Source organism: Solanum stenotomum, chromosome 6 (genome assembly GCF_019186545.1).
Source record: "Solanum stenotomum isolate F172 chromosome 6, ASM1918654v1, whole genome shotgun sequence".
NCBI classification, from domain to species: domain Eukaryota; kingdom Viridiplantae; phylum Streptophyta; class Magnoliopsida; order Solanales; family Solanaceae; genus Solanum; species Solanum stenotomum.
The window spans coordinates 3,007,890-3,021,033 of NC_064287.1; the positions used below are offsets into that span (position 1 = coordinate 3,007,890).

The 13,144-nt window shown below is 34.6% G+C and overlaps 2 protein-coding genes and 1 pseudogene across 2 annotated transcripts; all 3 read right to left on the minus strand.

The window, feature by feature from the left end:
* Positions 1-5,981: 5,981 nt before the first annotated feature.
* Positions 5,982-6,545, minus strand: LOC125867277 (uncharacterized). Its single transcript, XM_049547714.1, has one exon. The coding sequence runs from the start codon at positions 6,543-6,545 to the stop codon at positions 5,982-5,984; it is 564 nt and encodes a 187-aa protein (XP_049403671.1).
* Positions 6,546-8,192: 1,647 nt separating this feature from the next.
* On the minus strand, positions 8,193-10,411 carry LOC125867278 (uncharacterized). The gene is made up of 3 exons (XM_049547715.1): positions 9,889-10,411; positions 8,828-8,925; positions 8,193-8,291 (listed from the first exon to the last, which is right to left on the minus strand). Exons 1-3 carry the CDS (start codon positions 10,409-10,411, stop codon positions 8,193-8,195), a joined length of 720 nt encoding a protein of 239 aa, XP_049403672.1.
* Positions 10,412-12,087: 1,676 nt separating this feature from the next.
* LOC125867279 (serine/threonine-protein kinase BLUS1-like) lies at positions 12,088-12,926 on the minus strand (annotated as a pseudogene).
* Positions 12,927-13,144: the final 218 nt, after the last annotated feature.

The window sequence follows — 13,144 nt, forward strand, 5'->3', positions numbered from 1 at the left end:
AGGTTGATTTCGGCCAAATATGTGTCGAATTTAGAGTATAACACATATTATGTTCATCTCAATTTATGTAATATTTTAAAACGGAAGAGGGTCATATTTGCCCTTGTATTCTCAAAACAGAGTTATATTTGTCATTCGTCATACTTTTTTTTTTTTATATATTTGATCCTATCATCCAACTTAAGACACATATTTCCCATTGGACTATTAGTCCATAAGTGCACCAAGTAGACACAGACATTGTGTGTGACATAATACACTGTATGACACAAAATTGTTATGTACGAAGTCATGTAGGACAAATGTATCTATTTTTACAAATTTTATACAATTGTATCTATATATTTTTTTAATATTTAAAATTTTGAAATAAAATAAAATTTTCTTATTATATCTTTCCTTATTCAAATTATATATAAATTTCTAATATTTACAAATGTCAACTAAGACACTTGGGGCAAAAGGTGTGAAATGTTAGATTACCTGTTTTGGAATTTTGACTTCTTCACCATGGAACTAGATGATTTTGAACATAAACGTTTAAAACCTAGGATCTCATTATCATTGGCAACGTTGCCAATTCGCGATCATCTCAAGCTAGCACTTGCATGAGTTGCACCTTCATACTTTTTAGGGTTTTTCTCGTGTGTTACAGATCCCACACACGAACACACGCCACACACCCGTTCACCAAACCTTTGTCCATGTATAAAAGAAAGTCTAGTGTTATAGGTTTGGCGGAGACAAAATGGATGATTAGGAAGCTCACGATCGAGATGAGGTTGATGTCATGTGATCGAGGCGGAGACAGTTGTTGACATTCAGTACCAAAATTACTTTGGCCTACAGAATGCATGACATACGACTTATATGTCTCCTTGTTGTTTCAATTTATTTCTTTCTTTTTTGGCCACACTTGGTTACTAAAAATTCAATTAAAAAAAAGCAGAAGATGTGCTTGCTGTAAGACCTTTCAAGAAGATGTTTTTGGAGAAACTGTGATCAAACAGCTCGAGGATCCGATTTGACAGGTTCAGTCACTTTTTCATCAGAATAGAGATGGCATGCTTAAATCAAAGGAATTTAACCCCAATAACATAAACTCGGAGAAGTTCAATTCTCACAACCCTGCTTTGAACCAACGAGGACATTGATTCATTAAAATCCTCCTAAACTATCATCCCTTGTCTAAACAATTGGGTGATCATTTTTCTCATAATTTTAAAAAACAAATTAAAAATCATATTATTGCAAATATTCCAATTTCATAATCAAATCTTCAACTAACAAAAAAAACTATGATATGTTGTTTTTGGTCCTAAATTGTAGGACGAGAAAGTAATTTGAACATAAAATTTGAAGATCTAGGATTCCAAAACAGCCCAATTTCCTCACCAACGCCCAATCTTCTACTGTTGAACAATTTAATGCACGAAAGAGCATAGTCATCGTTGCACAGATTCCATAAGCAAACACACTCACCGTCATACTTATTAGGAGCATTATCCTCAGTTACATCCCACACTTGAACACACACCCCGCCCCCATTCACCAAAATTTTGGCCAGTCCAATGTCCAGTATAGAAGAATGTACTCAAACGTCTTGATATATGTTGGGATCTCAAATTCCAACTCAGTGATAATCTCTTATTTCTCAGACCATCATAATACTTCCCGTCTCTCTCAACTCAGGGATACTCTCAAGAAAGGAATAAAGAAGAAGACTGTACAAACTAAGACAAAAAGGAATTTGTGCTCAAATATAGAGTAAGCAGATTTGGACTCATACAACTCTGGCCCAATTGATGATGAAAGCAGTTCTTATTTTGACACCTTCTAGAAGCCTTATACGTGTACATAGCAAAGGAATATTTTGTGAATAATTTCCCTGCAAAGTTTGTTAGGAACCTAGCCTGTAGAATAGTGACAAGTGTACAGAGCATATTTGCATTTCTCAATCCTACTTGTATAAATCAATGTAACAGTGATGAATGAAAAACACAGAAAATTTCTCGATCATCTTCTCTTTGGTTTTCAACAATATATGGAATCAACAGCGCTCCTGCCTCAACCTCGTAACTGGTAATCTTTATCTTGATCTGCCATGGGTTGTTCAGATCGATTTTCGGGGGACAATATATATCCGGTATCTCAATCTGCCAAGTTGCTTCTTCTTCTTCTTCTAGAAGATAATTGTAAAAGAAGGTCTTCTTAAGGCAAAGGAATCCCTTTTGATCAGACATCGAAGAAACGATACAACTAGCCAAAAAATATTACGCACAGAGAGAGGCAGGAGAGCTTCAAATTATAAGAGTTAACTCTTAAGAAATTAGGTTTTAAATTATTTTCCCACTTTGAGAGGGAAACAGAAAAAATATTATTATTTTTGGTGTGAAAATTTTAAAATTATTTTATGTATTTTAATTTGTTTGTATTTTGACTTGGTATGGAATTTAAGAAGTAAAAGGTCTTAATTGGCATTTGACGAAAAATTGTGTTCAACTTTTATTTAACCACTAGTCCCTGGACACGTGCAACACACGTGATTCGTTAGAACAATAATTTTTTTATGCAAATCATGTGAAGTGAGTAATTTTTTTTAATGTGCGTCAAGAAACACCAAATGAGGGGCATATTGTAATGTTTACAATCAATTCCTTTGAAGCTACCATCGGTAAATCAATTCCGTTGAAGCTATTATCGGTAATTTTTAAACTTTATTTAGTAGTTAACACACTTCCAATAAAGTCACAAATGACTAATTTGAGACAAATATCAATACAGACTAACGCTAATGATAAAAAATTCATAAAATTAGATTCGTGAAGTCTAATAGAGAAAAAACACACAAAAAAATAGAAGAAAAATACAATATACACATCATTCGTAAGAATTTATTCATATAGATTATAGATAGAAAATAAAGATAGAATCAATAAGTTATCCATATTCGAAATTCGGAAGCTACAAGTTTAAAGAGGAAAAACAAAAGGCACAGACCATGAGAGGGAAGTAATTGCACTGACAAATCCTATAATTTGCAAATTATGTATAACGAAGTATGCATCATATTTTTCTCCAGAATAAGATAATACTTATTTCTGATAAAAGTAGAGACAAAATTTACCAACGATGCTTGACATCATATTCATTGTTTCACACACCATAACATATATATATGTGGAACATGCTTTGCATATATATTTTCAACTTTTATTATAAAATTTGTGCAACAAAATAATAAATTAAAAATGTATTTTAAAATCTATGTCACTTGAGAAAATATTTGTTGTTATGATACAGACACACCATTTAAAATTTGAACTTGTATAGTGTTTACTGTAATTCATTACTTTAGTTATTTATTTGTTGAATCGAAATAAACTTGAAAAAGTGGACAAACACAGTTACCATCTAGCAATAAATGCGTGAATAAAATAAATATCATATCCTTACCTCAATTCAGAAGACCCTCTGCTTGAGTTGAGTATAGCAAATCAGAGTAAATATGAAAAAGAAAATGACAGTGAAGAGAATATAATATAATATAACTATTACGAAAACAGTAACAACAACAAAAAAAAAAGTGCAATAACCGAAACATCATAAAACAATTGGTGGTAGAAAGCAAAAGCAAGACAGTACACGAATAAAAGTACTACTATGACAGACACCACTAAGCCTAAACCCTTCGGAAAGCAAGAGAACACTCCACTACATCTACCTTAATCGGCGATCTCCATGCTTAAGCATTTTCTGTAATTGATGAAATCAGATTCTTTTTCTTTTGAGCTTTGAAAGGCAAATTAGCTAAAAGTTGTTTTTGTTGTAGTGGCTGCCCTGATGAACTATTGATCGTTGGAGAAGAAATAGCCAGAAAGTGTCATTGCAAGTGGTTAGTTAGTTGTGTCTGTTAAATGAGCTGACTCTATGTAAACAGATTAGTGCACTCACTAACAGCAAAATGGACATCTCTTTGATGTTACTGTGCATATTCTGTTAGATGAACTACAATGACTAATGCTAGCGCATACACTTGCTAGTTCAGATCAGCAGAATTGAGGTACGAAGATGATGATATCAGCAAATTCAAGTTAAAGAAAAAACAGAAGAGGTTCTATCAAAAGAATGTGATTGTTGTAAGACCTTTCAAGAACGAAATAAAACAGTTTGAACTATCACATCTTTGCTCATTCTTAGCTACTCAGGCACAAAACATTCAGACTTGTATAACCATCTTTAATAGAGAGTGAACAGATGAATTAAAACTCATTTCTTTTCTTGCAAATACAAGTAGACAAAATTCTAAGTATAAAAAACAGATTAAATTTGAGAAAAGAATCATCCATCATACATTCATATTTCAATTCTTGAATCATTCACACAATTTGAACATAAAACTTGAATTTCTACAAGCCCCTAATCAATCAATACAGCCCTACTTATTAATTCGAACATAAACTTTGAAATAATAGGATTCCACCATAGCCAAATTTCATCACCATCACCCAATCCGCGATCATTGATCAATGTCCTGCAAGATAGAGAGTAGTCAAAACTATCCAGCTTCCTAAAAGTAAAGCTTACATCTTCATACCTTTTTTTTTTTTTTTTACCCCCTCTAGGAGCTCCCACCCCTTTTGCTCCCTTGGTAACTCGAACTCGCAACCTTCGGGTTGGAAGTGAGGGGTGCTTACCATCCAAGTGACTCCCTCTCGTTTTTTTTTTCCTAGAAGCTCCCACCCCTTTTGCTCCCTTGGTGACTCGAACTCGCAACCTTTGGGTTGGAAGTGAGGGGTGTTTACCATCCGAGCAACTCCCTCTCGTCATCTTCATACCTATTAGTCCTGCCATACTTTTCCTCTGTTACATCCCACATGCCAACACGCTTCACGTTCCCACCAAACTTTTGTCCTTGTCCAACTTCCAGTATGGAAGAATGTACTCAGACGTCTCGAAAGATGAAATACAGTGTTCCTTGAGCGATATTTTGAGGGGTAATGTGTTTCCTGAAGTACCTTCTGCTACTCAGATAAAATATTATGGCAGAAAAAGCAGATTAACAAGACAATTTGGGTATCTGCAGAAATCATCATATATTCCATTTTTTTGTCCTAATTCTTGAATCATTTACAGAATTTCAACATAAAACTTGAAGATCTCAAAAATTTTACAGGCCTAATTGAATCACAACCTTAGAAATTAATTTGAAAATAAACTTTGAACACCTAGGTTGCCAATATAGCATAATTTCATCTCCAACACCCAATCCACGATCATTGATCAATGTCATGCACAATAGAGAGTAGTCATCACTACACAGTAAAATTTCCACCTTCATACCTATTAATGCCATTCTTCTTCGTTGCATCCCACAAGTCAACACGCACCACATTCCTGTTCACCAAACTTCTTGCCAGCTCCAACTTCCAGTATGGAAGAATGCACTCAAACGTTAGGAAAAATGGAATCTGCAGCTCTCCAAAAGTGACATCTTCACAGTTAATCTTTTTCCTCATTTTTCCAGTATGAGGCGTAAGAAAGAGCCTGTTTGCTCCAGCCTCCAGCTATGATGAATAAGTTCAGCTTTGGCATTTTCACCCATTGCTACGAGCCACCAGCAATGACCATTCATTACGATTAACATCTCCATTTGGATGAAAATTTGTCCTGTTCTATCAACAATGACGAATGCTAGAGCAGAATCGACAATGATATCAGCAAATTCAAGTAAAAAAAAACAGAAGAGGTTCAATCAAAAGAATGTGCTGTAAGACCTTTCAAGAACAATACTTGGAAAAACTGTTATCACAAGACATTCAAGATTGATGCACAACATCTTTAATCTTTTATTGCAAATACAAGTAGAGAAAAACAGACAATCATCATAGCCAAGAATCCAGATATTCATACTCTATTTTACAAAGCTATGATCCTATTTCTTGAATCGTTTACAGAATTTGAACATAATATCCCAATTTCTACAAATGAATCAGCCGCATTCTTTGATTATAAAGTAATTTGAACATAAAATTTGAAGATCTAGGATCCCAAAACAGCCCAATTTCATCACCGACTCCCAATCTGTTATTGTTGAACAATTCAATGCACGAAAGAGCATGGTCATCGTTGCACAGCTTCCATAAGTAAACACGCTCACCTTCATACTTCTTAGGAGCATTATCTATTGTTACATCCCACACTTGAACACACACCCCGCACCCGCTCACCAAAATTTTGGCCATGTCCAATGTCCAGTATCGAAGAATGTACTCAAACGTCTCAATATATGGAATCAACAGGGCTCCTGCCTCAACCTCATAACTGGTAATCTTTATCTTGATCTGCCATGGGTTTTCCAAATCGATTTTTGGGGGAGGATAGATATCCCGTATCTCAATTAGCTCTCGAGTCACTACATACGGAGTATTGTTAAGTTTGCAAGTTTCTTCTTCTTCTTTTGATGGAAAGAAATTGTAAAAGAAGGTCTTCTTAAGGCTAAGCAAAGGTTTTACAAGGAGAACTGAACATTCCCTTTCACCCATGCCGTTGACGATCAAGAATTGGAAATTTGGGAGACAATTTTAGTGGGAAATAGAAGAAGAAGAGGGAAATTTATAGGATAAACAGAGTTAAAAGAAGCCGTTACAAATGGCGGGCATAACCATTTTTCAGTTAAACAAATAAGAATAGTATTCAATATCATGAATTAGTAATGTTGAAATTACTAGAGATTAGTTATGATTGAATTAACTTTTTTTTTTATCAACAATTGTATGGTTTGTGTTAAATGAATAAAAATAGTAGTGAATACGATATATTAGAATTGAAATAGTAAATCTAGTTCTACTAACCTACAAGGTTGATTTCGGCCAAATATGTGTTGAATTTAGAGTATTACACATATTATGTTAATCTCAATTTATGTAATATTGTTAAAACGGAAAAAGGTCATATTTGTCCTTATATTCTCAGAAAAGCGTTATATTTGTCATTCGTCATACTTTTTTGATATATTTGATTATGTCATCCAACTTAAGACACATATTTCCCATTGGACTATTATGTCTCACGTTACCCCTTTTATCATCTGATGTTTTTATCTTGAACACCTTAAATTAGCTTTTCCAACGTATCATAAAATCTCATTAACTAGAAAAGCTAATGATTATAATTTTTTTCTTTCTTTTTTAAAAAATTGACATTTTCTTTCGAGTCGAAACTCCTAGTTTTGCACCAAGTAGACACACACATTTTGCGTGACATAATACACATAGAAAGTCGTGTATGACACAAAATTGTCATTACGAAGCCATGTAGGACAAATGTATTAATTATTTTTACAAATTTTATACAATTGTATCTATATATCTTTCTAATATTTAAAATTTTGAAATTAAATAAAATTTTCTTATTAAATCTTTCCTTATTCAAATTATATATAAATTTAAAATATATAACTTTAAATTCATTAAAATTTTAGTTTATATAAATCCCGTTCTTACAATTTGCGCTCCGTCATTACTTTCCTTGATTGGAAACATATAAAATATACAAATAGTTTTTAATAAATTTCATTAATTTTCTACATTTTATAAACAAGTAATTTCATTAGAGATATAATTTCAAACATAGTTGAGGTTGGATAAAATTGTTGAACTCAGACTTTGACAATTTTTGGATTCTAAAATCTTGCAAACTAGAAACATCTAACTTGAGTACAAGTCTTGGGGTTTTCCGTCACTAATTTCAAGTTTTATTTTGAAGTATAAATTATTTTTGAAATTATTTTTAAAATACATGTTCATTTCAATTTACTTATCTTGCAACAAAAAAAAAATTAATAACAATAAAGTTCTCTTTCCGCGACAATATTATTGTCATAGAAATATTTAGTGACAATTGAGTTAGTGTCATTGCATCCAGAGTTGCTAAAGCCTTAAGCGAAATTAATAAAGAGTGTTGGTAATAAAACTTATATTTGTTATTGCCGCTAAATATAATATATCAGCAATTATATTATCGTCGCTAAATTCTTTATTTGTTATCTGTCATCTTTCCTACAAATGTCAGCTAAGACACTTGAAGCAAAAGGTGTGAAATGTTAGATACCCCTGTTTTAGAATTTCGACTTCTTGATCATCGAGCTAGATGATTTTAAACATAAACGTTTAAAACCTAGGATCCCAATTTCATTGGCAAATGGCAACACCCAATTCGCGATCATTATGCAGCTTCCTAATGCTAGAACTTGCATGAGTTGCAATTTCATACTTCTTAGGGTCATTCTCCTGTGTTACATACACGAACACACGTCACAGACTAGTTCACCAAACCTTTGTCCATGTACAACTTTGAGTATGGAAGAATGTACTCAAAAGTCTTGTGTTATAGGTTTGGCATGTGAGGGGGAGACAGAATGGATAATTAGGAAGCTCACCAATGGACCAGCTGAGGTTGATGTCATTTCCATAGTTGGCATGCCAAGGTTTGGAAAAAATACTCTGGCTTACAGAGTATTTAATGGTAAGTCAGTTGTTGATCATTTCGACATTCAGTACCAAAATTACTTTGGCCTACAGAATGCATATTAAGGTTGACATACGACTTATATGTCTGTTTCAATTTATTTCTTTCTTTTTTGGCAAGTAGAGCATACACTAAAAATTCAAGTACAAAGAAAATGATCAGATCAGCAGAATCAAGACGATGATATCAGCAAATTCAAGTAAAAAAAAGCAGAAGTGGTTCTATCAAAAGAATGTGCTTGCTGTAAAACCTTTCTAGAACGATACAACAAGATGTTTTGGAGAAACTGTGATCAAACAGCTCGAGGATCCGATTTGACAGGTTCAGTCACTTTTTCATCAGAATAGAGATGACATGCTATGCTTCTTAAATCAAAGGAGTCTAACTGCTGATTGCCTGATTTAAAAGCATCGCATTAACCCCAATGACATAAACTCTTCCAGCTTGATCAGACGAGTTCTTTAGGAGGAGAACAATTCTCACAACCCTGCACCTATCTCTGTATTGTTTGACAACCAGCTATAATGAAAGAATTTTGATAATATGAAATAATTATGGGCATTAATAGGAAGAATGATCATGTCTCTCCTCGACTCTTGAGAAATGTCAAAAGTTGGCCACCCTCCTCATGAATGTTTATTATCTGCTGAGTTGATTTACCCATCAATATAACATTGCATTGAGCATGAAATAATTGATTATTCTCACTGATGGCAAATTGTTCATTCTTTTGGCAGTGTTGGAGGTATCCATTCCTGTTTGCAACTTAAAGGAGAAATCTACCAGTGCAGAAACAAACTTTGCAACTCTAGACTTTCTGAATAACAATCCCAACACTTAGTATTTGGAGTTTTGCAAAGCTATGACTTGTGGGAATCAATGATTGTTCTGTCTTTGAACTAACTGTGTTATAAAGTTCAAGATATTGAGAATATTATATCAGTATTTGGAAGATGCAGAGGAATCTTTGCTCGTACTTGAGGAATTATTAATATTATGGAGTGATCAGATCCCAAACAGATTTCTGGGATATTGATTCATTAAAATTAATCACACTGTACGGAATGCATCAACTTAAAGGTGAAAGTAGCAACGGATCATCGGCTTGTATCAAAATCCTCCTAAACTATCATCGCTTTCCATGCCTAAGCAATTTGGTGCTCACGGAACTACATTGTTCGCACTATAGTAATACAAGTACAGGAGGGGGATCACACAGACTAAATTGACAACTTTAAGAATCATAATATTGCAAATATTCCAATTTCATAATCAAATCTTCAACTATTACAACCATATGAAAGAGTAATACTAACAAAAAGACTAAGCTATGTTGTTTTTGGTCCTAAATTGTAGGACCTTTAACTTGAGATAGTAATTTGAACATAAAATTTGAAGATCTAGGATCCCAAAACAGCCCAATTTCATCACCAACCGCCAATCTGCTACTGTTGAACAATTCAATGCACGAAAGAGCATAGTCATCGTTGCACAGCTTCCATAAGTAAATACGCTCACCTTCATACTTCTTAGGAGCACTATCTGCTGTTACATCCCACACTTGAACACACACCCCGCATCCGTTCACCAAAATTTTGGCCAGGTCCAGTGTCCAGTATCGAAGAATGTACTCAAACGTCTCGATATATGGAATCAACAGGGCTCCTGCCTCAACCTCATAACTGGTAATCTTTATCTTGATCTGCCATGGGTTTCCAAGATCGATTTTTGGGGGAGGATAAATATCCCTAATCTCAACTAGTTCTCGAGTCACTACATGTGGAGTGTTGTTAAGTTTGCAAGCTTCTTCTTCTTCTTTTGATGGAAAGAAATTGTAAAAGAAGGTCTTCTTAATGCTAAGGAATTCCTTTTGATCAGACATTGATGAATCCAAAAAACTGCGCACAGAGCCCAAAAAATATTACGCACAGAGAGAGAGGCAGGAGCGCTTCAATTTATAAGAGTAAACTCTTAAGAAATTAGGTTTTAAATTATTTTCCTACTTTGAGAGGGAAACAGAAAAACATACTACATTATTTTTAGTGTGAAATTTTTTAAATTATTTTATTTATTTTAATTTGTTTGTATTTTGACTTAGTATATGGAATTTAAGAAGATAAAAGGTCTTAATTGGCATTTGACCAAAAAATGTGTTCAACTTTTATTTAACCATAAATTAGATTGTCTTCAAAACCTCTCTTTCTCTTTTCTGTTTCTCTGCAATGACTTGTTCTTCTTCTTCCTGTCCAAAAATTGAGCTTCACCGTTTTACAGAGGAAGATTTTCCTCCCAAACGCAAAGGGCCCAAACACCGCTATCTAATATTGAAAGATAGTCTTCCCGAAGAGAGAGAAAGAGCCCTCCAAGCAGCAGTTGGACTGAAAGCTTGTGACTCTTGGCGTTGAAGGTGTATTCTTCAGTTACCGCATATCATGAAACTAGTATTATGTGGAAACAGATTTCTTTGATAATAAGTGCAAGGATTTGAATAGTCGATTTAATGAATTTAGAAATCATATTACTCTATTCAGGATTAGTAGTTCAGAAGTTGATGATTTCTCGCTTATTTACAATCAGCAGATTCTATGCATTACAAGCCATGAGCAATGACCATCCATTACGATCAGCATCTCCATTTGGATGAAAATTTTGTCCTGTTCTATCCAGTAAAGAAAATCCTTATGTTAAACACCTCATCTCATTAAAGGTATACAAGGCTGGTGTTGTAAATTCTTGCCTGAGACATTTGACGCTTCTTAGGGACATTCTCCTCAGTTACATCCATACTTCAACACACACCCCGCACCTGTTCTCCAAACTTTGCCATGTCCAAAGTCCAGTATCGGAGAATGTACTCAACATCTTGAAAAATGGAATCACCATCATTCCTACAACAGTCTCGTCACGGGTAATCTTTTTCTTGATCTGCCACGGGTTTTCCAAATCGATTTTAGGGGCAGGGTATAACTTATTAGGGAAAAGGGTATTTGGAGAAGAATGTTGCCCTGATGAACTATTCATCGTTGCAGAAGAAAATAGCCCGAAAGTGTCATTACAAGGAAGGAAAAGAAAAAGACTTTGAGGCTTGAAATACGAAATATTTTGAACACCATAATTTTGAAGGATGAAGAGGAATTCCTTAAAGCTGTGTTTGCTTCATCCAGAAAGGACAAATATGGAGTAGTGAAGACAGTTGAGGCTTCTTAAAAGTTTGGAGCTGTGTCAAATACTTTTGACGGATCCTTTGCTGAATGAAATAGGCATGTGGCTGAAGTTAACTTGCTTAGCGAAAAATAGAGCTTCTGCTAACTGATTCCCATCTCGGCTTTAAAATCTTGCCTTTTGTGATATAGAATTGAGTACCATTTTTTCAAAAAAATCACGAATCTGCTAATTGCTTGCTGCATTTATTGCAGTCACTAGCCAAGAAAACAGCAAAATGGACACCGTCTCTTTGATGTTACTGTGCATATTCTGTTAGGTGAACCATGGAGAATTACCATGGAATAATAGAGAACCAACAGAAGAAGTGTAATTCCTTTTCCAGCAATAAAGTGTCTAAAAATATGAACTACTACAGTATGACATTTCGTGACTGCTTATTTTTAAATTTCCATACGCTAATTCCAATGCTGCTACACCGACTAACCAGATATCGGAATGAACAGTGCAGGCATCATCATATAGAAATAGAGGTAATTGAACTAGACTTAGATCCTCAACACATTTTGAATAGAACACCTCCGGCGCAGCGCCCATTTGTACAACTCACATAGTTTTGGATTCTGTTGGAAATTCAAAAATCACAAGTAAAATTATCGACTTAAAACACACTTTCAACACCTTAATTTAACTAACAAATTGTTTATTACCGAAAGTCCCCCAGGATTTCTTGGTAGAATGGCAACAGTTGAGTCAATGCCAAGTTCTCTTCCATGACTAACATAGAGAGGAGATTCCAACTCTGAATCGTAAATCGTTGCTGCAAATCCCAATCTGATTTCGACATTCGAACTAGGTCTCTGTTTGAAATTAACGCAGATATTCCCAGCACTGAAACACTTATGAACCAGACCCGAATTATGAAGATCAAACAAACCTAAAAGAGCTTGTTTAAGAGCAATAGCAATACAATCCTCCGGTAATCCGTTGTGAAATCGAGTTGACAGAATGTAACGGAGCAATCCTTCTGACATATAAGGCAATGTAACAAGGAATCCTTCTTTGAATTTCTGATTAGCCCAGGTATCGATGTTAATAATGGTCGAATTTGGGATAAATTTTCCCGCCACAGTGGTCCAAACGATATCTGGTCCAGGTCAGATGAACGTGAGAGTGGCGTAACCGGAAGGAAGGAGACTGCCGTTGTGCCTGGAGACATATAATCTAGACTTCATAGGATCAAAACAAAGGTAAGCACTTTGATTTTGTGAGTATCCAAGAAACAAGCATGGGCTGGAGCGAGGTTGCAATTTGTTTTGGTTATAAGGCCTTAACCATGGGTAACACAAACAACCAAAGACCCGAAGCTTGGCATAGTTTGGTAGTTTTCCATTTAGTCTAAAATAGGGAGACTGATTCTCTAAAATTCTGGTAGGTAAGCGATTAATCAAGT

Bases quoted from the DNA above. Each gene is read 5' to 3' on its own strand.
- LOC125867277 (XM_049547714.1), bottom strand. From the start codon at position 6,545: ATGGGTGAAAGGGAATGTTCAGTTCTCCTTGTAAAACCTTTGCTTAGC.
- LOC125867278 (XM_049547715.1), bottom strand. From the start codon at position 10,411: ATGTCTGATCAAAAGGAATTCCTTAGCATTAAGAAGACCTTCTTTTAC. The intron at 8,926-9,888 runs GTCCTACAATTT...CTTTTAAATCAG, and splicing joins ATTACTATCTCAAGTTAAAG to GCAATCAGCAGTTAGACTCC. The intron at 8,292-8,827 runs GTTTGATCACAG...TATGTAACACAG, and splicing joins TCAAATCGGATCCTCGAGCT to GAGAATGACCCTAAGAAGTA.